Here is a 27,241-nt window from a genome sequence, read left to right as displayed (position 1 = left end):
ACAGACTCGCTCTACAAGGGACCTCTGAGCATCTGAGTTCATGTCACAAGCGATGGACGCAGTTAATGCAGGTTGGGGAAGGGGAAGCTGAGAGCAATTTAAAGCAAGGTTTAAGCATCGCATGCAGAAATGCCCTTCAAGTTGTTTCAAAAAAGTAAAATGTGCAAACAAATCCTTTGCCGTCATCTTCAGAGTTATTAAAGACGCGCTCGTTGTTGATTTTATTGCACACAGACAAAAAAAGGGCGAAATACAACCCAGGGATCAAATATTTGGCCAGGCTGAGATTCCAAGCCTCCTGTATATGTTGCAAATGGCACTACAGCAATTCTATTTCTGAGTTAAGGGGCTGCTTATTCTAGATCAAAGATAGATCCAGGATAATGTGGGCCAAAGGGGAGATTACCAGCTGAGTTCAATCAAGTGGAATCCTTCTTTCACAGACCTAGGGATTCCCCCCACCCCGAACTAAAAGTGGGAAGCAGACATCAAGGTTTATATTCAAAAATCCCCTTTTGCCAAAATCATTGCAACTCCAAAAAGTAAAGTAAGAAGAACGGGCAGTACGGGGTGGTTGGGGTAGAGTTATCCAGTTTCAAATGGTTTGATCTGTTCGCTTTGTGCGCCAAGGGGGCAATTTCACCCCAAGTAACCAATCACAATTTCCATATTTATCAGAGCACCGGCACTAGTTTCAAAGGGACTGTGCAGATAAATAAGATAAATCAGGCTAGACTGCTGCAGAACAGAGTTCACATTTTGTACATTAGCTGTGCTCGCTGTCACAAAGATGTAAGGCCACTAGGCAAAAAGGCACGCGGGATTCTTCTTCTTCTTTAGAAAAATACATGAACCTTGTAATATTACTTTAAAGCAGAAAACACAAATTCACAGGGCAGAAGAGGTGCCGGGGGGGGGGGGGGGAATGTCCCAGACTCTCCGAATTGCATTCGTTTATATTCCAACATCAGAAAGTTTAAGCTTTTGTCTAAATCAGTCTGAAAAACATCTTTTTTAAAACAACAACACCACCAAATTGATGCAAGCCCTAGCAAGAGGGGGCGGGGAAGGTTTTAAAATGGTCAGAAGCGACTTCCTGTTCAGAAATATCAAAAATAAATTAAGCAGTTGTAAAAACTGTTCCAACATGTCTAAAAATGATAAATGGGACACCAACAGCTATAAATACAACCCAACATACTAATAAAAAGAGAAGTCCCTTTTGGAGCAATTAAAACAATATTTACATAAATAGTGGGGCGGAGGATTCTACGTTGCATGATTTCAAGTTGCAAAACGGACTTTTTCTTCCACAGCACTGATTCTAAACTCTTAGAGCAGGAGTTGTCAATATGGTGCCCCTCTAGGGTGTGTGTGGGTGTGTGTTTTAAGACTCCAACTCCCATCATTCCCACCCAGCATGGCCAATGATCTGGGATGATGGGAGCTGTAGTTTAGCAACATTTGGAAGGCACCATGTTGGTTAATCCTACCTAGGGCGCAATCTGCACTCTATACATTTAAAGCAGCAGCATACCTGGGAACTGCGGTTTGTTGAAGTTGCTCAGAGTTCCTAGGGAGAGGGGTTGATTATGCTGGTAATCACAGCTTTACGCAGCAACTTTTTAAAAATAAACCCCCACAGTATCCAGCATTCTTGTGGGGAAGCGATGGCTGTTTAAAAGTGGTGTAAGAGTGCTTTCAATACACATACAGTGGTGCCTCGCAAGACGAAAAGAATCCGTTCCGTGAGTCTCTTCGTCTAGCGGTTTTTTCGTCTTGCGAAGCAAGCCCATTAGCGGATTAGCGCTATTAGCGGTTTAGCGGCTATTAGCGGCTATTAAAGGCTTAAGGGATTAGCAGATTAGCTGCTAAAAGGCTATTAGCAGCTTAGTGCCTTAGAAAAAGGGGGTGGGGAGCGAAAAAAACCCCCAGGAATCGCAAGACATTTTCGTCTTGCGAAGCAAGCCCATAGCAAATTCGTCCTGCGAAGCACCTCCAAAACGGAAAACCCTTTCGTCTAGCGGGTTTTCCGTCTTGCGAGGCATTCGTCTTGCGGGGCACCACTGTATAGGGCAGACGGGGGCCTTACAGAGAAGGAAAGAAAAAGTCACGTAACATTTCAGGAACCACCAAGGTTGAGGGCCCAGAACTTTCGGTTGCAAAAAGGACTCTGCTGCAAAAAGGAAAAGAGGGAAAGGAAAAGAAACCGCCAAACAAAAACAAAAGTTGTTTGCCATTCTTCGCCAAGGAGGTAACAGCAGCTCATGAGGTATCATCTAGAATATTCCTTAAAAACAAAACACCACCTTCGTCAATGCCCAGAAATATCCAGAACAAAATGCGAGACACTGGCTTCCCATACCCAGACTTTTCAAAAAGGTAATTCTCGTTCCCATCTAGTATTTGGAGGATATGCTTTCTGAAAATACATGGAAGTGTTGCATGTCTAATAAAACTATTTGGATTATATTAGTAAGCCAAACAATCCCGTATCTGACTGCTATGTTGTACCTCTCCCCCCCCGCCCCCCCCCCCCCGTTACCAAGTTTAACAAAGGTCAGAGTTCATGCAAAAAACGCATGGCCAATCTCATATTCCTAACGGAGATTTCCACTTCGTTGTAGCAGACCCTTCAAAATGTGCTCTCTTTTTTTGGTTATTCTGTATGCATATCTTGACTAGGTGAGAAAAACAACAACAACAACACTCTGTGCGTCCTAGGGCCTCGTGAGGAAGAGACTTCTCTATGGAAATATGAACCAAAAAAATTAATTATTATTATTAATTTACAAGTCTTGCATATCTTCGTCCATTTGCACTGTCTGGAGCTTGGCCAGCTGCTTTTTGTCTGTCTCCAGCTCCTCGCAGATTGCGTCGACCATATTGCTCATTACGTATTTGGTTTTCGAATCCAGCATCATCAAGCCACTAGCGGATTTGCTCTCTGCCTCGGACAAGAAGTTTTCCTTCAGGCTGGTGACCGGCTGCAGGACCAACCGCTGCTCCCGGGCGAAATGGGGGTGAACTTGCGCCGACGGGTGGGGTCCGACGTGGCCGCCAATGGCCGGGCCGATCCCCCCCAGCGCCGGCTGCGTCGCCGAAATGGACATCAGGTCGTGGCCGGCGAGGAGGGAGCAGTTCTGGAGCGTTGCATAGTTTGAGTTGGTGATGGAAACCACGGTCGCCCCGCTTGTGGCGGGGGCCGACAGCGGCGGGCTCTCGGACACGGGCGAGCCGAGTTCTTCGGAGTTTATCAGAGTGGGCGGTCCCAGGGAAAAGTTATGCGACAGGGTGACGTTGACGAGCGAGGAAGGCCCCACGCCGGAGAGGCTGTCCGAAGGCAGGGTTGCGTGGAGTTGCGAATTCTGGCCCAGGGACATTACTTGAGAAAACACTAGGCTGGCCTCCAGGCCTTCCTGCTTGACTGGCCCGATGGCCTGGCTCGAGTTGGGGAGGGTGTACACCACCGCGCTGGAAGGAAGGTTGCTGAAAAACACTTTCCCTTGCTGTGTCGCGGCGGAGTCGCTTGTAAACGTGCCGCTGCTCGGGGTGCTTTGATTTAGCGGCAAGTTGCCTGCGGTGGGAGAGGAAGGGGAAAAACAAACAAACAGGAAAAGTCTTAAAGTTGTGCATCAGTGCAGAATGAAGATTGCAAAGTCAAGGTCCCACAGCCCATGTGCTTCTGAGTCTCCTGCGGCTTTCCTAAAAGACACATTACAGTGGTACCTCGGGTTACAGACGCTTTAGGTTACAGACGCTTCAGGTTACAGACTCCACTAACCCAGAAACAGTACCTCGGGTTAAGAAATTTGCTTCAGGATGAGAACAGAAAGCGTGCGGCGGCTGTGGGAGGCCCCATTAGCTAAAGCGGTACCTCAGGTTGAGAACAGTGTCAGGTTAAGAACAGACCTCCAGAACAAATTAAGTTCTTAACCCAAGGTACCACTGTAATTAAATAGTAATAATCATAATAATCATAATCATAAAATGTTTCAGGACCGCCTCCCTCCATATGAATCTACCCTGAGATCATCCTTTGAGGCCCTCAAGAGGTCCAGAGGGTGGCAACACAAAAAGGGGACTTTTCTGCAGGGTTTCCTGTCTTTACATATCTTTAGGCACCAAGCGAAAACGTTCCTCTTCTCCTAGGCTGACTGACTGCCAATGCCCTTTTAAATGTGTTGCGGGAAGGGATTATTGGCTTGTTTTTGTTCTTCTTTTTATTATGTATTTTGGGTTTTTTATATTGTGATTTTATGTTGTGAACTGCCCTGAGATTTACCGATGAAGGGCGTTATACAAATTTTTGATAAAATGTTAATGAAAACGTTAACAATAATAGTAATAATAATGTGTTTCTGTGTCTCCTGGGCTTTCACAAATTAAAAACTTCCCTGAACATGGGCTGCCTTCAGATGTCTTCTAAATGTCAGCTAGTTGTTTATCGCTTTGACATCTGATGGGAGGGCGTCCAACAGGGAGGGTGCCACTACTGAGAAGGCCCTCTGCCTGGTTCCCTGTAGCTTTGCTTCTCGCAGTGAGGGAACGGCCAGAAGGCCCTCGGCACTGGACCTCAGTGTCTGGGAAGAACCTCAGCATCTGGGCAGAATGATGAGGGTGGAGACGCTCCTTCAGGTATACTGGGCCAAGGCCGTTTAGGGCTTTCAAGATCAGCACCAACACTTTGAATTGTGCTCGGAAACGTACTGGGAGCCAGTGTAGGTCTTTCAAGCAAAGCAGGAAATGCACCCAAAGGAATTTAACAGAGGAGCTCTAAGCTCCAAGCCAAAGAAAGGCCTGCCCCTTTAAGCCAAGGATGGCTAATCCATGGCCAAAAAGATGCTGCTGCTGCTGCTGCTGCAGTACAGCTCCCACCAGCCACTGGCCAGAGGTGGTGGGAATTGTAGTCCAGAAAGATCTGCAGGGCCTCAGGTTAGCCACCCCGACTTTAAGCCTTCTGTTCATTCTCAGGCGTTGTCAGAGCAAGTTGCTCATCTGAGTGCTATTCTTGCTGCCTTGCCAAGACCAGGATATAACACATCCGAACGCTTGGCTCCAGGCGCCTGAATTAGATCTATAAAGATCTGAATTAGGAGAAAAGGAGCTTCAGAATGATGATGCACTGCTAATCACTTCTTGGCCGCTGCCTTCACGAACCTGGTGCCATCGAAGATGTTTTTGACTGCAACTCAGATCAGCCCCAGCCAGGCTGAATAATCAGTTTCTGGTTCTGTGGCACTATTAATTTTTTTCTGTCGGTAGAACATCAGGCTCAGGGCTGTGGGTTCACGATGGGCAAAAGTTTCCTGCATTGCAGGGGGTTGTACCTTCCAACTCTACAATTCTATGATTCAACACCCTCCCCTGCGCCAATTTTATCCTCGCATCAACCCATAGCTGTCAACTTACAGATTTGAAAATAAGGGACCAGCAGCCTCGAAAATAAGGGATCAGCAGCCAAAATAAGGGATCACCTTTCCCTTTTCCCCCCACCATGTGCCCCCGCTCCAGACAGATCTTTTCCCCGGCAAGGGTGAGTGGGCCGTCGATGACGTATCCATCCAATTCCGATCCAAGCACTCAGCACAGGTATGCTCAACTTCTGAGCCCCTCCGAGCCAAAGGCAGAAAGCCCAGCCAGCAGCCAAACAAAGCCTCAAGCGGTGGTTCCCACAGCGCAGCAACCCGGCAAAGGGGATGCAGCAAGGAAAACCACCGTCACCTCTCCGCTGGGAAGCACTGAGCAAAGGCGAGTCCCCAGGCAACGCGGCCGATTTGATCGGCACAAGGCAGGCAAGCTCCACCCCCCAGTCGTTCTCAGACTCCTTATTGGGTGAGCAACGCAGCCAAGCAACACAGTTGGAGCCTCCCTCCTCCCTGGCCGGCAGGGAGGGAGGGAGAGGAGCTGCTTCCTTTGAAACCCAGGAAATGTAAGGGGCATCATCAATAAGGGACAGCAGCGGGACACGGCGCTGGGATAAGGGAGTTTCCTGCCAAATAAGGGACGGTTGACAGCTATGCATCAACCCTGTGAGGCAGGTTAGGTTGAGAGACTGTGACTGGCACAAAGTCATCCACTGAGCTTCATAGCTAAGCGGGCATTTGAACCCTGATCTCTAGGGTCCTTGGTCCAACCCTCTAACCGCTACCCCACACTGGCTCTCAGGCAGTTTTATCCAGCAACTGCGGCATTGCCCAAAAGTTACGAATAACTTGCATGTTAACACAATTGAAGAAGTCAGTTCCCTGGCCCTTTAATCCGCCTCTTAAATTATGGAAGAGAACCAGTACTGAAAAAAGAATGGCAGATGAAATTGATGTACTTTATGGAATTTGCCAAACTGAATGGGAGACTTTGAGACCAGAGAGAAGAGACAGTGGAGGAAGATAGGAAGAAGTTTAAAGAATATTTGAAAAAATATGTTACTGTTTAAATCTTAAAATAGCTTTGGAAGTGGATATAGGCTGTAGGGTTAAAAGTAGAAGACAGTGTATTTTAAAATAGTATTACTTGTAAGGGATAAAATGTGAAGATTATTATGGTAAAAGAAAGTGTGATAAAAAAAATGGTTAAAAATTATGATATATGTAAACTGCTAAAGGTGAGGTAAAATGAAAATCAGATAGGGGGGACTTGGGGAAGCCCACCTAACAATGTTTTAAAAAAATTAGGATAAGGCAAGAATTTGTTTGTATTGTTTGTTTTTCTGTTTGTGTTGCTTATTTTGTTATAAAATGAATAATTGGGGGGGGGGGGAGAGAAGAGAATCAGTACCAAAAAGCAAAGCAAAGCAACTTAATGTGAATCGCAGTCAGATTAGTCTTTTTGCAGAAGGCACCGGAATGCAAATTCTAGCTCAGCAAAGAACAAAGAGGTATTTTGAGAAGCCCAGATGGTGGAGTGGAGAACTAGTTATAAGGATCTCCTCCAGGGTAGAAGAAAAACAGAGACTGGAGATGTGAAGCCCTTGGCTCCTTGCAGCAAGTTGTTTGATGCAATTAAAATTCAGTCCAGGGAGATCATATACCAAGTTCAGAAAATGAGCTCTCACTTGACCAACATAGGTTACCTTACTGTTTGCATTTGAGATCTGCTTACTTTGGTTGCCTTTTATAAATGCAAAAATGACCAAAGGAAAAAAATAGTATTTGGAAACTATGGTAATCTAGGTTACTAACAGGGCTTGGGAATAAGGGACACATTTAACTAGTTTGAAAACAGCTATGCTGGCTCCCAATCCATTTCTGAGCCAAATTCAACATGCTGGTTTTGACTTCTAAAGCCCTGTATTAAGGGTTGCTAACCTGTGGCCCTCCAGGTGCTTTGGACTACAACTTCCATCAGTTCCAGTCCACATGACTAATGGTCAGGGATAATGGGAGTTGTAGTCCAACTTCTGGACAGTCACAGCTTAGCCACCTCTGCCCTAAATGGTTTGGGACCAGGCTATCTTAATGGCCATCTCCTCCTGCATGTGCCATGAGTCAGATGGGTGGGGTGCAAATAAAATTATTATTATTATTATTATTATTATTATTATTATTCCCCAGAGAACCTTCTACACATGCCCTCTCCCTTCAGATGCAATGCAGGTAGGGAATCTGTGAGAGGGCCTTCTCAGTGTTGGCTCCCCAACATAGAAACTTCCTTTCCACTCCTTTTCATGTATGCTAGCCACATTTACAGAGCAGGATAACTTTAAAAACAACAACAACAACAACAACACACACGAAACTTAGCTTGCTTCGCTATTTCAAGAGACATATTTGAAGAGATACGTGTTTTACAAAGCTGTGGGAGCAAATGGTTGCTTCCATCTGATTCAACATTGTTTAAGTGCTTCGAATTTCAACCAAAGCTACCCTATAGACATCACTATTCAGGTCTGATTTAGGTGGTGTGCAGCTCATTTATTTATTGGATGCATGTGACACTTGAGTGGGGGGAGCGATCCTCAATGTCTAGCAGAATCCTAGGCTTAGATCAATGAGAATAAGCCACACATGAGGAGGGTGAGTTTCTTCAATTTTCTGGTAATGCCCCACTCTCTGTTTCAGCCTCCCGTTTCACCACCTTAAGCCATTCTGCTCCAGAAGACTCAACCTCCAGAAGCCATTTTTGGGGCTGTAGAGAGACCACTACCACCCCTCAGGGACAGCATGCGAGGTGGCCCAGGGAGGACTGTCAAAAACTGCCACAATTTTAATAATAATAATAATTTATTTAACCCCCGCCCATCTGGCTGGGTTTCCCCAGCCACTCTGGGCGGTTTCCAACAAATTATTAAAATACAATAGTCCATCAAACATCAAAAACTTCCCTAAACAGGGCTGCCTTCAGATGTCTTCTGAACGTCAGATTCTTGTTTATTTCCTTGATGGGAGGGCGTTCCAAAGGGCGGGTGCCACTACCAAGAAGGCCCTCTGCCTGGTTCCCTGTAACTTTGCTTTTCGCAGTGAGGGAGCCGCCAGAAGGCCCTCGGCACTGGACCTCAGTGTCCAGGAAGAACGATGGGGGTAGAGACGCTCAAATGACTTGATCAAATGACCTTCTCTTTGCGGAATTAGCCTCAGCAAGCACAGCCATGGACATCATGGCCATACTGGCAGGGGCTGATGGGAGTTGCGGTCCTGGAGGGGTGCAGGTGGGTGAAATTTGACGTACGAAGCACGGCTACAAAAATATGCAAGAGGCTCAGCTTTCCAAACCCCGAAGCAAATTGAAGAAAGAGAAAAACCTACCTTGGGAAGTTGCTGTTGATACCGGAGGGAGCTGGACCGGGGAAAAACTGATGCCTCCATTGAGGAGCTGGCCTCCGTTTGTTGCCGAATTGGGAATCTGGACGACGCCATATTGGTTTATTTGGACAGGGCCCGTGAAGGTAACAATGGAGCTGCCGTCTTGCGAGGCGATGGCTTCTTCGCTTTCTTCCCTCTTCACCTCAAGGCTTGGTATCAGACCTGAGAAAGAGGCAGAACTGGGGCTGTACGCTGTTGTCGTCGTCGACGGGGCCGCCGAGTTGGACATCGAAGTCTGGAGGATTTTGAAGTCTTTCACGTCTTCCGACGAAGAGGCCAGCATGTCGGCCAAGGGCATGCCGTTGCTTAAAGCGCTCGGAGACGTTTTGGGCGGATTCAAGGGCGAGGCAGCGCCCACGTTGAGCCCGTTGAGGAGGACCCCATTGGGCCCCTGGATGAAAGAGGTGCCGTTAAGGAAAATGGGGGACGGGTTGGCGGGCACCAAGTTCCCGTTCAACAAAACCCCGGGGGAGCTGAGAGATATTTTGGAGTTTCCAAGCTGCTGCATGTAGATGGGCTCCACGTGGCCAGGAAGGCTCAAGGTGGCACTTCCGTCAGAGGCGCTGGCAAGCGGGTGGGGAGACAAGTCCTCTTGCCCCTTGCTGGACTCATCTTCCGTGCTGGGGTTGCCATCCGACTCGCTGCAAGGCAAGAGAGAAAGAGCAGTGAATAATAATGTTAATAATGTTAATGATAATGAATAATAATAATGTTAATGTTAATGATAAAGATGATGATGATTATTATTTATTTATACCCAGCCCATCTGGCTGGGTTTCCCCACCACTCTGGGTGGCTTCCAACAAAATACTAAAATACAATAACCTATTAAACATTCAAAGCTTCCCTAAACAGGGCTGCCTTTAGATGTCTTCTAAAAGTTTGGTAGTTATTTCTCTCTTTGACATGTGGTGGGAGGGCGTTCCACAGGGCGGGTGCCACTACCGAGAAGGCCCTCTGCCTGGTTCCCTGTAACTTGGCTTCTCGCAGCGAGGGAACCGCCAGAAGGCCCTCGGCGCTGGACCTCAGTGTCCAGGCAGAACGATGGAGGTGGAGACGCTCCTTCAGGTATACTGGACCAAGGCCTCCAATTTGATTTAAACCAAGCCTTGTTCTGGGGGCAGGGAGAGTCTCCCTGCACACAGAAAACTAGCACGTGATGGGGGAGATTTTGAGGCTATCCTCCCTGAAGACACCCATTTTCCATATAGAGAGAACTGCTTTTTCTCTTGAGGTTTAAAGTAGAGCAGACACACAGCTCTCTCTCCTGTCACCTGAAATGGTACAGCCCAGGATAAGAACTCTGCTGGGTCAGACCAATGGCCCATCTTGTTGTTGCTGATAACAACAACAACAACAACAAAATTATTATTGATACTTATTCAAGCATATACAAAAATTCACACCCACTGCTAAGTCTCTTTCTATAATACATGGAAATAATACAGATACTTAATCTAAAAAAAGAACAGAAGCAGAAAGAAGAAGAAAAGGAAAAAGAAAGAAAATTATAAAGAAAAAAAAGACTTTCGGTTTTCTGTCCTGCAGCTAAATAGAGTATTCACTCATCCAACCCTTCTATCTTCTATAAACCAATTTTTTTTTAAAAAAAACTTCAAATCCAGATACAGTGGTACCTCGGGTTACATACGCTTCAGGTTACATACGCTTCAGGTTACAGACTCCGCTAACCCAGAAATAGTGCTTCAGGTTAAGAACTTTGCTTCAGGATGAGAACAGAAATCGTGCAGCAATAGCACAGCGGCAGCAGGAGGCCCCATTAGCTAAAGTGGTGCTTCAGGTTAAGAGCAGTTTCAGGTTAAGAACAGACCTCCGGAACGAATTAAGTTCTTAACCCGAGGTACCACTGTATTTCCATTTCCTCAAGCACAGAGAAGAGGCAAATGTCCTCTCCGGCTCCTATTTCCAGGGCAGTCCAACATGTTTATTGCAAAAGGAATCAAAAGGAAAGATATAGCCTCAGGCCAGCCTCTCTGCCTCCTGCTAAAGTGCCCTCAAGAGAGGCACAAATGTGGGGGACGCCCAGCTATTTGCAGCCATTTGGAGAAATGCCAGGAGGAACAACGTGTTCTTGGCATCTTCTCTGCTATCGAGTGTGGCATTAGGCAACCCCATACACAGAGGAGCACACACATCCAGCCTAAATGTTATCAGGATTAATTTTTCGACCTTTCCTTAGAACACCAGTTGCAAAAATTTATACATAACTACCGTATTTACAGGGACGCGGGTGGCGCTGTGGGTTAAACCAGAGAGCCTAGGACTTGCCGATCAGAAGGTCAGCGGTTCAAATCCCCACGACAGGGTGAGCTCCCGTTGCTCGTTCCCTGCTCCTGCCAACCTAGCAGTTTGAAAGCACATCAAAGTGCAAGTAGATAAATAGGTACCACTCCGGCGGGAAGGTAAACGGCGTTTCCGTGTGCTGCTCTGGTTCGCCAGAAGCGGCTTAGTCATGCTGGCCACATGACCCGGAAGCTGTACGCCGGCTCCCTCGGCCAATAAAGCGAGATGAGTGCCACAACCCCAGAGTCGTCCACGACTGGACCTAACGGTCAAGGGTCCCTTTACCTTTAACCGTATTTACTCGAATGCAATTTCGCGAATATTAGGGTGTGCATTAGATTTGATGCGCATTTACATTCCCCAGCAAATGCTTTTTTGGTTTCAAGGTTCTGAAAATTGAGGTGTGCATTGGATTCGCTGCTTCATATAGACAGTTTAAACCGCTGGTCCATCTACCAGGCATGACCAAAGTCCGTTTTGGGGACCTAATCCGGCCAGTGGTGGAGCTTCATACTCTGGCACCGGGGGGGGGGGGGGGCGGAGAGCAGGCGGGGGGACAGGTACGCATCCCGGGAGTGTGGTGTGCCTCCCCAGAGGCGTGGCGCGTGTCCTGGGGGCATGGTGCGCCGCCTGAGGGGACAGCTACGATGGCACCCCACCAGGATCACACTGCTGGGGGGGGGTACGCTCCCCTGCACTCCTCATCCCCTAAATCCAGCCTGCCGGTAGGTTTAATCCGGCCCCTGTGGCAGTTAAGCTCAACAACTTCAATCCTTAAAAAAAGGTCAACAATTTTGGATTTTGGTTGATCCTCACTGCCCTTAACTTCATCAAATCTGACACCCTTTGAAAAAAGTTTGGACACCACTGAAAGCAGTTCTCCAGGATTCTGGACAGTGTTCTCTCCCAGCCCTACCTGAATATGCTAGGATACAATACGATATGACACAATAATTGATAAGGTAATCTTTATTGCCATTGTCCCATACAGAACAACGAAATTGAAAAATCTACACCAGACATTCAGAAACCCACAAGCCTGCTATTCCAACTATCCCAGCCTGTATAGCCCCTAAAAACTCTGATACTCCATAATTGAATACAGTATACTCCCACAGAGACTACCTTAAAGGTAAAGGTAAAGGTATCCCTGCCCGTATGGGCCAGTCGTGTCCGACTCTAGGGTTGTGCGCTCATCTCACTTAAGAGGCCGGGAGCCAGCGCTGTCCGAAGACACTTCCGGGTCATGTGGCCAGCGTGACAAAGCTGCTCTGGCGAGCCAGCACCAGCGCAGCACACGGAAACGCCATTTACCTTCCCGCTATAAAGCGGTACCTATTTATCTACTTGCACTTAAGAGTGCTTTCGAACTGCTAGGTGGGCAGGAGCTGGGACTGAAAGACGGGAGCTCACCCCGCCACGGGGATTCGAACCGCCGACCATGCGATCGGTAAGTCCTAGGCGCTGAGGTTTTACCCACAGCACCACCTGGGACGTCCCAGAGACTACCTTACACTGCGTTTAAAACCAAAATCGCATTTGGATAGAAACTGTTTCTCAGGCGGCTAGTCCTAGTCTTTATAACTCTGTACCTTCTTCCAGAAGGCAGAAGCTGAAAGAGATCATTTCCGGGGTGCCCACTATCCCCGAACCTGGGATCTTTGGAATGCAACGCAGAGGCTCTGCTACTAAGCTGCAGCCAGCATTTTGCACCCGGCTATTGGCCACTTGCGACCAAATGAAGATGCTAGGATGAAGACGCCTGACATCTCCATCATCTGGAGGTGCACGTTTGGGGATCCTTGGATCTTGCCTGTTTTCACACACTAACACCCCATCCTGTAGAATTCTATCCATTATATTTTATCTGCACAATCAGAATGAATTTGAGGAACCAACATGCTTTTTCTGTGCAGCCTGAGCAGGAGCACTCTCCATTAAGAAAAAGAGGTTGGAACAGGCCAATATATATGTGGACTGTCCCTGGATCAAGAGACTTTTCTTCTTTAAGTTCTCAAATCTCTTAATCTAGCTAAGGTTGTCATCTGAACTAGCCAGGTGTTTAGCTGATAATCAATCACAGCCAGTCCATCATTTGAAAAATAAGACTTTAGAGCCGTCTTAACCCAAAAATGACCATAAATTGGACCATAAAGAAGGCTGATCGCCAAAGAATTGATGCTTTTGAATTCTGGTGCTGGAGGAGACTCTTGTGAGTCCCATGGACTGCAAGAAGATCAAACCTATCCATTCTGAAGGAAATCAGCCCTGAGTGCTCACTGGAAGGACAGACCGTGAAGCTGAGGCTCCAATACTTTGGCCACCTCATGGGAAAAGACCCTGATGTTGGGAAAGATGGAGGGCACAAGGAGAAGGGGACGACAGAGGACGAGATGGTTGGACAGTGTTCTCAAAGCTACCAGCATGAGTTTGACCAAACTGTGGGAGGCAGTGGAAGACAGGAGTGCCTGGCGTGCTCTGGTCCATGGGGTCACAAAGTTGGACACGACTAAACAACAACAACAACAACCCAAAATGGCAACTAGACGCAATGATTTGGCGACTGTAACCTTGGTTTAAAGAGCCATTTGGCACCTAGCTTATATATCTCAGTTTCTAACCCTGGCTGAAGCCCTTCCCCAAGTTTAATTTGGAAAAGACAAATGGCTTTATGGTAACTTACCAAAAAGGGCAACAAAGAACCAACATTATAAATTCATAGAAAGATGCGCCTTGTCATCAACTTTTGGAATGATAAAATTATGGACGACATACACCCCTGTAATTCTTTCTCAAAGTTGGCTATCATTCCTTCTCACCTATATAACTTCTTTTTTACCCCACCGCTGATTTTTTTTAAAATGTTGGAATATTTTCTGCTATCTGAACTTGCTACCATGCAGAAAAATGCAAGCAGCTTCTGAGCAAAGATTGGAAGCTATATATTTATTCTCAAGGACAAAGAATGTCTTTAAAGCTATGGCAATCTAGTCCCACATGATTTCCAAGTCCCACATGATCTTTCTTTCTTTCTTTTCTTTTTTTAAAAAATAATAATTTATATTAGTATTTGCTATTGATTTTCTACTACATGCATATAAATATACAAGAAGGTTCTCACTTAACCCCATGCCATTTATACTATTTAAATTCTTGCATTATTTATGGTGCGCATTTTAATTATTTAAGGCACAGTCGAGCCCAATTTCAGTAGTTTTCAAACCCCACTGATTTCAATGGGTGAGATGTTGAGCCCAATGCCTAATTCTTCCTTTGGGATCAATGCGCCCTTGAAAACGATTAAACTCAGTTGGCTTGCCTCCAGAGTATTTGGGCTAGTAGGTGCATTATGAAAACAATCCAGCCAGTTACAATCAGCTTCAACCATCAGGCTGAGGCAGGGACAGCTTGCATGTCTGTAGGAAGGGAGGGAAAGAGCTGTGAAGATTGATCATCCAAACATGTTTCGATTGTATCATTTTACCCTTGATAAATATTGAAATGCATTGGGAACACCAAACCATGTAGCAGACTTTTCTGCATCCAGGCACACATGCATGTGTGCTTCTGCACTGACTTATAGTCGTTTTTGATCCCCCTTCATAGTTTATTCACAAGTAGTCTTCACCATAGCTGTCAACTTACAGATTTGAAAATAAGGGACCAGCAGCCTCAAAAATAAGGGATCAGCAGCCAAAATAAGGGATTTTCCCAGCCCAGGTATGTTCGACTTCTGAGCCCCTCCGAGCCAAAGGCAGAAAGCCCAGCCAGCAGCCAAACGAAGCCTCAAGCGGTGGTTCCCACAGCGCAGCAACCCAGCAAAGGGGATGCAGCAAGGAAAACCACCGTCACCTCTCCGCTGGGAAGCGCTGAGCAAAGGCGAGTCCCCAGGCAACGCGGCCGATTTGATTGGCACAAGGCATGCAAGCTCCACCCCCCAGTCGTTCTCAGACTCCTTATTGGGTGAGCAACACAGCCAAGCAACACAGTTGGAGCCTCCCTCCTCCCTGGCCGGCAGGGAGGGAGGGAGAGGAGCTGCTTCCTTTGAAACCCAGGAAATTTAAGGGACATCATCAATAAGGGACAGCAGCGGGACACGGCACTGGGATAAGGGACTTTCCCGCCAAATAAGGGACGGTTGACAGCTATGGTCTTCGCCAACCAGGTGATCTCCAGCTGTCACTACAACTCCCATCAGCCCCCAGCTGTTTTGGAATACAACTCCCATCGGTGTGCTGACTGGGAATGATGGGAGTTGTAGTCCAAGATAGTTGGAGCTCACCAGGCTGACAAAGGCTGGCTCATGACCTGCCTCACCCCACTGGCGAAAGACATGAAAAATCTATTCTGGACATTGTGAAAATTTAGAGGAATAAAAGAAAATGAATGAGACACTTGCACTTCCGGTGCTTTTTCTTGGGTTCTGAAGTTGTTGTCGTTATTGTTATTATTGTTATTAATTGGATTTATACACTGCCCTATACCTTGAGATCTCAGGGTGGTTCACGGAGTAAAATCAAAATGTAAAACCACAAAATGCACAATCAAAATCAAAACAACAACCCAATAACCTCCCCCCCCAACCCCACATTTTAAAAGGGCATAGGATGTCAATCAGATCAACCAAAGGTGAAAAAGTGGCGTTTTTGCCTGGCGCCTAAAGGTGTATAATGAAGGCACCAGGTGATCTTCCCTGGGGAGAGCATTCCACAGACGGGGAGCCACTGCAGAGAAGGCCCTGTTCTCACGTTGCCACCCTTTGGACCTCTCGAGGAGGCGGCACACGAAGGAGGGCCTCAGAAGACGATCTCAGAGTCTGGGTAGGTTCATATGGAAAGAGGCGGTCCTTGAGGAATTGTGTTCTGAGCCGTTTAAGGCTTTAGAGGTCAAAACCGGCACTTGGAATTGGGCCAGGAAACTAATTGGTAGCTGGTGCAGTCGGACCAGGATCGGTGTAATATACTCAGACCGTCTTGCTCAGGTGAGCAACCTGGCCGCTGAATTCTGCAGCAGCTGAAGTTACTCTGAGAACTGGGAATCCTTGGACAATCCCCCGCCCCCACCCCCAGCCTACAGAAAGTAGCTCCCAAGCTAAGGCACCATCCTAAGAAAACCACTGGTCACAATCCAAAGCTCTGCATGCGTGTTGAGGTTTCTCACAATAACAGGCACCTCTGCCTGCTATGCACATGTCACTTCTGAAGCCTGGGAAGGCAAGGGGTTGATTTATTAAAAACACATTTCGTAATTTTATTTGAGGTTAGAGGAGGTCCTGCTGTTCCAGGATTCATAAACTCCACACCTTCCAACATTTTTCTGATGAAAATAGGGACACCCTATTCTATGATAATAATAATAACTTTATTATTTATACCCCGCCCATCTGACTGTGTTGCCCCAGCCACTGTGGGGAAGCTACCAGCATATATAAAAACATAATAATACATTAAATATTTTTTTAAAACATCCCTAAACAAGGCTGCCTTCAGATGTCTTCTAAAGGCTGAATAGTTATGGTACTTATCTCCTTGCTCAGAGGTTACATAACTTAATACCCTCCAACATTTCTGCAATGAAAATAGGAAGGTCCTAAGAAAAAGTGGGACATTCTGGGATCAAACCAGAAACCGTGGCGACTTCTGTAAATCTGGGACTGTCCCTGAAAAACAGGGACACTTGGAGGGTCTGAGTATGGGTTGCATCCAATTCTGCTCTACTCACCGTAGACCCACTGAAATCAATGCACTTGCATTAACGTCAAAATATTTATGAAATCAGAAGCTAAGTGGCTGCATATAACAAAACTGTAGACGAAACACATGTAAAATCCAGGAAACCAGTAAGAACAAGCGTACATAAAATAATTATCATTAAAACACAGATGAAGATAGACAACTGATTGTGTCTGGGTAAGGTTACCAAAATAAAGAAGCTTTCAGAGGATGACTAGAACAATACAATGAGTTCACCTGGCACATATCCGTAAGTTAGTCATGTCCGTTAATTTCCATAGGCTTACTCTGAGTTGAGACCAAAGGTACGTAATAATAATAATAGTAATAATAGTAATAATAGTAATAATAGTAATAATAATAATAATAATAAACTTTTATTTGTATCCCACCCTCCCTGGCCGAGACCGGGCTCAGGGCGGCTAACATCAAATATAAACATTGATATAAAATCAAACAATAATTAAATCACCTCTTAAAAACAAGTCGGGATAAAAGTAAAAAATCTGAATTAGATGGCTTTCCGCAGGATTTGGGTTGGGAACAGTAAATGCTCATCAGGCCCAACTGTGTACGCTGATGTTATATGGGCCTGTGAGAATGCTGGGAGGCCTCTTTCACACTAGTTCGTATACAAAAAGGGAAGGGGAGTCAGGCTTAGCCCTGATTTCTTGTGACAGAGCGTTCCACCAGGCTGGGGCCAAGGCCAAAAAGGCCCTGGCTCTGGTCAAGGCCAGCCTAATCTCTCTTGAGGCCCAAGATGTTATTGTTTGCAGACTATAAGGTCCTCCATGGAGCATACCAGGAGAGGCAGTCCCGTAGGTACGAGGGTCCTAGGCCATACAGGGCTTTAAAGCCTTTAAAGAAAAAATGGCTTAAGCACACACTAGCCATTTTCTTTCTACTTAGGATGGAGGAAGGAAAGACAGAGACTTGAATACTTTCCAGCACCTTACTTTTGAATAAGCCTGCAACTCCATTAAAAATGAAGACGTCGATGCCTCCTGACTGCCAATATATCCCATCACATTTGCAAAAAATAAATAAATGCAGCTTTGGCCTGCTTTGGAGAGCGCTGCTGACAGGCTAATAACCTTCCACTAGCCCTAGTTCAGACTTAGCGCTCAGAAACCAGTATTGGGTAACTTGGTTTGTAACATGCTATGGCCTCGCGAGCTGCATGCCATGACATTCAGAATATTCCGGAATTATCTGGAGGATTCTTGAGGCCCAGGCACAACTCCACAGGGGAGAGCATTCCAAAGACGACCTACTTGCACCTTGAAGTCATCTTCCAAGGCCCGGCTAGTGTGCCTGACTTCAAGGTCAATTAGACTGGGAGGTAGAGAGGGGGAAAGGGCCTTCTCGGCTATGGCCCCATGCCTGTGAAACCCTGCTACAAAGTGATGCCTGCCAAGTCCCATCACTGCTGGCTTTAAAGTGGGCTTTAACAACCCAACTGTTTAAAATTGCTTTTGCATAATGGGTTTTACAGCGCAACCGTTTGAACTGGTGCCGTTTCAACAATGAGCATTTGATTTTAGCATTCTGATGATGGGCTTAGTGAGCTGGTTCGCTGGTGTTTTCTTAAGTTTTATGATGGCTTATTACATTTAGATCCTGCCTTGACAGGATGCGAAAGGCAGCCTATCAATATTTCAAATAAGCAGGACAGTGGCCTTCAATTCTTATGGCAGCAAATCTTATAAATTAATTATGCATTACATGAATCACACATTAGGTGGCTAATTTATCTTCTCTTTCTCTACACGTCTGCCTGAGGCCTAAATCGCTAACTATTTATTCACAGTTAGAAACTCAGATATATAAGCTAGGAGCCAAATGGCTCCTTAAACGAGGGTTACAGTTGCCAAAACGGAATGCCTAGCTGCCATTTTGGGGCCAAACGGCTCAAAAGTCGTATATTTCAATACGACTTTTTGGCTCATGAAATTCATTCCGACTGTGCAGATAAAAGATAATGGATAGAATTCTACAGGATGCGTTGTTAGTGTGTGAAAACAGTCAGGATCCCAGGATCCCTAGGCATGTACCTTCGGGTGGTGGAGACATCAGGCGTTGTCCTGGCACCTGGGCATTTTCACTTGGTCGCAAGTGGCCAATAGACAGGTACAAAATGAATTTAGAAGGCTGCTTTTATAACCCGCTCTTCACAGTATCCCAGCACAAGATATATTTTTTAAAGACAATAAAACAAGGAAATCTTTGTGTGTCTGTATTTCTAACTAGCCAATTGCTTTGAGATGTTTCATAGGAATAGACTTGTTAATGAAATAAATTAAATACAGTGGACGCTCGGGTTGCGAACGTGATCCGTGCAGGAGGCACGTTCGCAACCTACAGAGCCGCGTCTCCACACTCGCGGGTCGCGATTTGGTGCTTCTGCGCATAGCGCGATTTAGCGCTTCTACACATGCGTGAGTGTCGCAAGCCAGAAGTAACCCGTTCTGGTACTTCCGGGTTTTGGCGCGTCTGTCACCTGAAAACGTGCAACCTGAAGCGTCTGTAACCCGAGATATGACTGTAAACAGGGCAATATTTCGCTTAAATGATTATTATGCCTGTTTTAGTGGGTTATAGAATCACACAATTGTGGAGCTGGAAAGGGCACAGTGGTTCATCTGGTCCAACCAAAAATACTGAAATTTTAGCCAAATCATCCATTACATGAGCTGATCTGTCTATTATGCAGGAGGAAAGAATTCTGAAGCAAGAAGCATACAGTGGTACCCCGCAAGACGAATGCCTCGCAAGATGGAAAACCCGCTAGACGAAAGGGTTTTCCGTTTTTCGATGAGCTTCACAGGACGAATTTCCCTATGGGCTTGCTTCGCAAGACGAAAATGTCTTGCGAGTCTTGAGATTTTTTTTCGCTCCCCACCCCCTTTTTCTAAGCCACTAAACCGCTAATAGCCTTTTAGCAGCTAATCCGCTAATCCCTTAAGCCTTTAATAGCCGCTAAACCGCTAATAGGGTTGCTTCGCAAGACGAAAAAACCGCTAGACGAAGAGACTCGCGGAACGAATTAATTTCGTCTTGCGAGGCACCACTGTATTTGGTTTTGTTTTAAAATGATGTACCTGCTCACAGAAGGGCTTTCAGGTAAGAGTTCTTCCCAGCCTTACCTGGGAGGAGTGAACATGGGACTTTCAGCGTGAAAACCAGGTACTCTACCACCAAGTGATGCCACTTTCCCCATGTAAGGAAAACAACAAGTAAAGAAGTCTTTAATATGACACCTGGAAGATGGACTTCAAGACATGGCCAACCAGGCAATATCCAGAATGTCAGAGTTGTCCCAAAATGTCACAGACACAACAGCCTGTTAAAAGCTCTTTGAACTGATGGATTTATCACCACCGTGACAGCTTGGCCAAAATGTGTCAGATGTCCTCAATTCCCTGGCACCTCCCAATGGGAGAAAAGGAACAGCCCACTGGGGAAATGAAAGCAGTAAGCCCCCCAAGGTTATTGCAGCTGTGAAGTTTCAGAGGGGTTTGGAAGTGGGATGATCACACATCCCTGCAAATAAGCAAAGGAGCCGAGTTGTTTATTTTTCGAACGCTCTCATTTCTACAATGCTTGTGGTCTAAACTAAGAGGATGTTACAGCCCATGTGTCTTACTCATCTGCAAAACAAACCATTACTGGAAAGGATTCAAGTGATGGCAAAAAAAGAATTAAATGCAAGCACTGATTAATGCAGCTACAAGAGAATAAATTTGTATGCAGTGTTTAGTGGCCCCCTTTCTGCAGCCAAAAAAGAAAATAGCCAAGGAAAGAGATGGCAATTGCTCTCCAGGCAGAATCATCGCAATAACCAATATTGCTAAAAGCTGAAAAGCAGTCAAGTCTTAACGCAGGCAAAGGGACACAACATCAGATTTCTGCAAGAGAGCAGGTGTAGTGTTGCACTTATAGAGTGTCTGACCCGGAACGTGCAGGTTCAAAGCCCTGCTCAGCCATGACCCTCACTGGGCAAATCTTGGCTAGTCATTCTCTTTCAGCCTAACCTTCCTCAAAAGGTTGTTGTGAGGATAAAAAATGGGGGAAGGGCAGAATTAAGCATGTCTTCTTGGGAAAAACTGAAAGATATAGAGCAGGGGTCGGAAACCTAAGGCCCATGGGCCCAAGCGGCCCACGGGGGTCGTTTTGCCGGCCCCCGAGACGCCCACTTGGCGAGTCCCTGCGCACTGCGCTATACCGACGCACCGTGGTGTGGGGACTTGCCGAGCAGCAACGCTTCTGTGTGGACGCAGACGCCAGAAATTGTGGGATGGCGCGCTCATGCACACCCGCAATCCAGTCCACAGAGGAGGCTCTGCGGCAGTAAACCAGCCCAGGCAAGGTAAACCTTGCCAACCCCAATATAGAGATTTTGGGAGGGATGAGATGGAAGAGGCGTGAAGGGCCTGCTCTGGGATAGGCTCCTGATTAAACTGCACAAAGCAGAATGTTTAGAGAATATTTGCTGGAGCTGGTTTTCTATACCTTGCAACTATTAAAAAGTGTTAACGCAGGTTTAAAAAATAGTCCTTAAAGCAAAAAAAAACAACTTCTGCCTTTGACCTAACCTGACACATCTGCTTTCTGAGGAAGATAGATGCCCCTAAACACATCCCATGAAGTCAAATGAACACTTTATTTTAGATCAGCAAAGAAAGCAAGAATATTTCACACATGCTCCCTTGCAACTCTATGATTCTATCACTCGGCTGCCTGCCTCCTCTCCCCATAGGGTTGCAGTTATAGGGGCAGGAATAAATATTTGCTATGAGGTGAAGCATATCCTGTGGGTTTGTGCACACGTAATCTCCGTCCCCGCACCTCACTGACCCAGAAGGGATTAAATTAGTTCTAAATTTTACACTCACTTTTGTATTAAAAATAGTATTCAAATTAGTTTTGATGGTGGAGTTTATCCATGCAGAGGAGAGGGGAAGCAGGACTGGGGGGGCAGCTGGGGTGATAGTGGTTAGGATCCAGTTTGCCTTCAGGATACACGGAACACAAACAGTTCAGTCTTATCGCAAGTTAGCCCTGCTAAGCCAGTGAGCTGACTGGAGATATATGGAGGCTTCTGAAGAACAGGGATCTGATTGGAGGAAGGGGCTGGGAGAAACTGGGGAGTGAATGATTCCTCCCCCGCACCCTTAAACTGAATACATTGATAACAGGCTCCAGGAAGTCACAGCCAGTTATGTTCCTGCTACAACACTTGCCGATAGCAAACACATGCCTGCAAGAATCAAATATTTTCTGGAGTGTTTTGTGTGTGTCTGTGTTTCTTAAGCCACATAAAAACATGTGATATAGCCCACGGAGGTATAAAACACCTCCTACTGGGTTACGTTTGCTTCCGGGTGCTTAGAAAAAAGAAGGGATATAAAGACCCAGGATTTTAAGAACTGATTTAAACCACCACTGGAAGAGGGCAACTGCAGCCTGCAAAGCTTGCCAGAGGGTCTTTGCTCAGAGTACGTACCAGCAAATAATAATAATAATAATGAAGCAAATTGCCCCTTACACCCATCAGAAAAAACAAACAAACGAACAACTGGCCTTGCAAGAATTGTAGCCTGGTCAAACTTCCGCAGGCTGGACTTTTGCAGCTGGTCCTCCCGGTTTTACACCCTCCTTTCTCGCCTGCCATTTGTAGCTTTGATGTTATGTCCTCCAAGGACTGAAAGGAGCTACCTGCCTCAGCACAACCTGTGTGTCCTTGCTTGAAGATGGGCCGTTGAGGGCGGTGTTTTTCCATTCACAAAAAAACAACAACCACCCAGCCGCTTTTCCTGCCTTCTGTCAACCAGCCCCTCTCAAAAGCAAGCAAGAGGGGAAGGAAAGAGGAGGAACAGGGGGAGAGGAATGTGCCTTGGGCAGGCAGGCAGGTCAGCTCACCTGGCTGGCCCAGCAGAATACCTCTGGGGTGGCCTCTCACTAGCCAAAGCCACCCCCCCCATCTGCCCTAATTTTAAGTCTCCTAGCCCTGGCCAATTGACCCAACTATTGGCCCAGATCTAGTGAAAGAAAAAGAGAGAGCAGGCTTTGCAGCTTCAGACATTTAAACCTCTGTGGTATTTTAGGAATAAGTCACGCACCAGTATATTTTCAGTGGGAACGAGGGAAGGAATAAAGGGAGATCAGAAAGGTGGTGCTCTGTCCTGGGAGCCTCTGAGGGCAAGGGGCTGCTTGGGATTATAGACCTGGGCAGTCCCGGGTTCCTGTCTTGTGGGGGAAAGGAAAACTGATCTGAACCGAAGGCAGAATCAAGTTTCACAACAAGAGACCGGAGTGAGTGTGCAAGGAGGGGGTGGGGAGAAGGACTAGCAACCCTCCTGCCACGGAAGGAGCTTCAAGTTTCCCTCTCTCGGTTTCCCACCCCTTGGTGACATAAAACCTGGGCAAATGATTAACGCTGTCAAATAAAAATGGGAGAGGGGAGAGAAAGTTTCCTTGGGCGACAAGAAGAGGAGATGATCGGGAGACGCTTGTGTGTTTGTTGGGTGTGTTGAGGGAACCTAGGAAAGGAGGCTGGTGCTATTTATGCAGAGGGTTAAGATGGAGAAAGAAAACTTTTCTTCCCATGGTTGTATGGAGTTTGAAGATCTGGAAACATTTTTTTCACACACCCCGCGGCAACAGCAGATTTTAAATGTTAGGTTGGCGGTTTGTGGCAATGTATACAGAACATCATAATTTCATGAATCGTGCTCATGGAAAGGAGAAAACAGAAATAAAGGATACGGCATTGGAAAGAACACACAGAAGTTTTGCTGTTGGGGGGGGAGCTGTTTTGCTGGTGGATAAAGTGGGGAGCATTGGGGGAGGAAAAAACGGGTACCCCCACCCCAGGACGAATCAAGGTACAAAAAGTGCACCCAGGCAAAGTTGAAGGTTATGGGGTGCAAGCCATGGTGGAGGAGAGATTTTCCACCCAGGGAATCTGGAAGCAAAATAACCACTTTCTTGTAGCCTTGAGTGCAGGATGTAGGAAGTGGGAAGAAAGTACTTTTAAGGGACAAGGAGATTACTGAGACACTTATTTTGCTCTACACTCTGCAAGGAAGAAGAGGGTGTGTGTGTGTTTTTTAAAGTGAGAGATTTGGGGCAGTGGTGGGAGGAAAGAGAGAGAGAAGAAAGCTGTAAGGTAAACGCCATGTTTGTCAAGGAATGAGAGCCAGGCTAGGACAGACAGGGCAGGGGAAGGGAGGGAGCAAGCCAGACAGGAGGGGAAAGGGGGGAGGACAGGAAAAGCAAAGGAGCAGGCAAGGTGTTAAAAGAGATGGCATGTGGTGGTTGGAGAAACAAAGAAAGACAAGGTGGAAGGAGAGGGTCAGGCAAGAAGGATGGGGGTGGGAGGCAAAAGGGGAAAATAAGCAGGGAATGAGGCAGGGGCTCAGAGTGCGAATTATGGATGCTAAACCAGAAAGCAAGATGGGGCATTGGGGTAGGGTGGGGGCACCAAAGGCCTTTTGTGGGGCAGGGAAATTAGCATATCCAACAAGGCAGGGGGTAGAAGAGGGGGGGGGTGGGAAGGAACCAAGCAAAGCAGCGGGAAGTTTTGGGGAAGGGAAGACAACAGGCGATAAAGGGCAGGGAACAATGTCTAAACAGAGTGGAGATCAAACAGAGCGCGGAGCCCCCGCGTCCAGCAAGAGCCTCAGGCTGTGCCGTCTCTTAACCCGGGGACTTGCTCTGCCAGATCACACTCCTGCGCCCCCTGCCCATGTGCAGAGTTCCGTCCCCCTCGCCAGCCTCTCCCTCTCGCCAGCCTCTCCCTCTCTCCCCGCCTCAAGGAGCTCCCGGATTCTGGAGCTCCCCGGCCGATTCCCCACTCCTGGTCTCCTCCTCCTCCTCTCTCTCCAAAAAGTTTGCCAAAGTTTTTCCCTTTCCCGCTGTCGCGCTCACCTCTTGGACTGCGGCTCGGAGGGGTTGCGATCCCTCTGCCGTCGGTTCTTGAACCAGTTGCTGACCTGCGTGAGCGAGAGGCCGGTGACCTTGGCCAGGTTGCGCTTCTCGGCGGGCGACGGGTAGCGGTTCTGCTTGTAGAGCTCCTTGAGCGCGTTGCGCGACCTCTCCTTGAAGCAGTACACCGTCTCCTCGCCGTCCCAGATGGTGCGCGGCAAGGGGAACTTCCTGCGCAGGCGGTACTTGTCGACGGCGCCCAGGGGCCGCCCGCGGGCCCTCTCCGCCTCGCTGTAGCGCGCCTTGTACCACAGCTCCTGCAGCAGCGCGTGGTTGGCGGCGTCGAAGCTGTGGCTCTCCAGGATGCCGTACAGCTCCGCGTAAAGACCCTGGTGGAAAGCCACCAGCGCGCGCGCCTTCAGCAGGCTCTCGTTGCCACGTAGCAGGTCGCTCCGCGGCAGCGACCACAGGAACCGCGCCAGCCGGTCCAGGTGGCCGCCTTGCTGGAGAGCCTCGCACACGCACGCGACGTGCTCCGGGGAGAAAGCCAGCGGAGCCTGCGACGGCGGCGAGCAAGGCGAGGCGGGAGACGGCGAGGAGCAGGCGGCGGGCGCCGTGGAGAGGGCAGCGTGGCGCACGGGCTGGTTGCGCACCAGCAGCTCGGCGTGGAGCAGGACCTGGTCGGCCGCCTCCGCCGCTGCCTCCTCGTCCTCGTCGTCGTCTTCGTCCTCCCCGTCGTCTTCCTCCTCCTCCTCCTGCTTCCTGGCGAAAGGCGGCGCGCAGCCTTCCCGGGCTGCCTTCTCCTGCGCCCCGACGCCGCCGGAGAGCATGTCCGCCAGCACGTTTTCCTGCTTGATCGCCGCCACCACGCCGGGGATCGGGGCGGTGGGGGAGGCAGAGGACATTTTCCACCGCCCCCTCCCTTGTTTTGGAGTTGGGTGGTGTGGGTTTGTGGGTTTCCCCCCCTTTCCTCTCTCTCTCCCCCCCTCCCCAGTGCAATACACAAACACACACACCGTTCCTGCTCCTCCTCCTTGCCCCGCCACCCGGCTGGCGTTCAGCCGATCAGGTTTCCTCGCCGCCGCGCAGGAACCATTAAGACAGCTTGTTCGAGCAAAACTTTGTGTAAGCGGATCGCGGCTCCTTTCCCCCCACCCCGTCCGACCTCCTCCTCCTCCCCAACCCCCCCTCTCCCTTTTCTTCCTCTCCCCCCGCCCCCCCTCCACTACCACCACAACGTGACTCCTCCAAAGCCTTCTCTGCCTCTCGCCTGCCTACATATTCTTTAATGGCACAAGCAGCCTCCTGGACCCGGGCGCGGGCGCGGATTGGCCGCCCAGTGCGGAGGGGGCGGGGGCATCCCGGGGTTTCTATGGGAACCGTCAATCAACCCCTCCCCCGCCCCGCCCCTCCAGTCGGTGCCCGCTTGGCGAGGCTTTGCTCCCTCCTTTTTCGAAAAGCGAAACACCTCTACCTGGAAGATCGGGGCGTGCGCGGCTGGTCTGTGCCACCCCCTCTCTCTTCCCCTGCAATGCTTCCCTGGAGCGGCTGGGATGGGGGAGATGCAGGGGGGGGGGGGGAGAAACGAAAGGGAAGCGTAGGTGTCCCTCTTTCTAGGCATCCTTAACAGCAAAACTTTCAAGTTTCGAGATACGTAAATTGTTGAGAGAGTGGATATCTTTCAATGGAGTTGTATCGCTTAGCTAAGGGAGACTTCAGAACCTGCCTCTTGGTCAATAACACAGGACTATGCACATAAATTTAGGAGTTAGATCCACTAAAGTCAGTGGTTCTTACTGCATGCTGCGCAGAGGGTTGCTCAGAAATAAAGTCTCATCGAGCTCAGTCAGTCCCAGTTAAGCTTCCCAGTTAAGTTAAACTTTCAGGTTTCCAAATAAATGGTTGAGAGTGTAAGATAGCTTTCTGTGGACAGCTAGTGTAGGGGTTAGAGAGTTCAAACCCCACCTCTCCACATTACTTGGTTAATTAAGCGTATATATGCCTATATATTTAGGAATCTGATCCATTAAATTCAGTAGTTCTTACTCCAAAGTGTGTAGAGGATTGCTCAGAAGTAAGCCCCATTGAGCTCCTCAACCCCAATTAAGCACGTCTGTGGGATTGAATCCTGCGAAATCCTGTATCAACTTACCTAGAAGTCCCATTGAACTGAATGGGGCTTGCTTCTGAGTAGCCAAGTATTGGGTGGCGCTGTAAGTCACCATCTTTTTACACTCTTATGTGGACAGTGGGGGGGGGGGATAAAATATGGGAGTGTAAGTCGGGTTTATTCTAAGCTCTGACCCCCCCCCGCCCCCCGCACTAGCAGCCAGCATACTGCCCATCCCCAAAATGAAAGAAAGAAAATGAAAGAGGGAAGAGAAAGCAAGAATTAACACAGAAAGAGGCAGGGAAGAAGAAGAAAACAGCACAGGAAAAAGGCTGTAAATTTGGGGAAATGAGAAAGACAGGGAA

General features: G+C 47.8%; 1 protein-coding gene across 1 annotated transcript; it reads right to left on the bottom strand.

Moving 5' to 3' along the window:
• Nucleotides 1–585: 585 nt before the first annotated feature.
• Nucleotides 586–25,757, bottom strand: SIX4 (SIX homeobox 4). The gene is made up of 4 exons (XM_083435642.1): nt 24,770–25,757; nt 8,745–9,442; nt 2,078–3,577; nt 586–1,722 (listed from the first exon to the last, which is right to left on the bottom strand). The coding sequence occupies exons 1-3, from the start codon at nt 25,669–25,671 to the stop codon at nt 2,790–2,792; spliced, it is 2,388 nt and encodes a 795-aa protein (XP_083291768.1). The 5' UTR covers nt 25,672–25,757; the 3' UTR covers nt 586–1,722; nt 2,078–2,789.
• Nucleotides 25,758–27,241: the final 1,484 nt, after the last annotated feature.

This window comes from Podarcis tiliguerta (assembly GCF_965153285.1).
Source record: "Podarcis tiliguerta genome assembly, chromosome: 1".
Taxonomy (NCBI): Eukaryota; Metazoa; Chordata; class Lepidosauria; order Squamata; family Lacertidae; genus Podarcis; species Podarcis tiliguerta.
This window is presented reverse-complemented; position numbering and strand designations above follow the sequence as displayed.

Bases quoted from the DNA above. Each gene is read 5' to 3' on its own strand.
- SIX4 (XM_083435642.1), bottom strand. From the start codon at position 25,671: ATGTCCTCTGCCTCCCCCACCGCCCCGATCCCCGGCGTGGTGGCGGCG. The intron at 9,443-24,769 runs GTGAGCGCGACA...CTTGCCTTGCAG, and splicing joins TCCGAGCCGCAGTCCAAGAG to CGAGTCGGATGGCAACCCCA. The intron at 3,578-8,744 runs GTAGGTTTTTCT...CTCCCACCGCAG, and splicing joins ATCAACAGCAACTTCCCAAG to GCAACTTGCCGCTAAATCAA.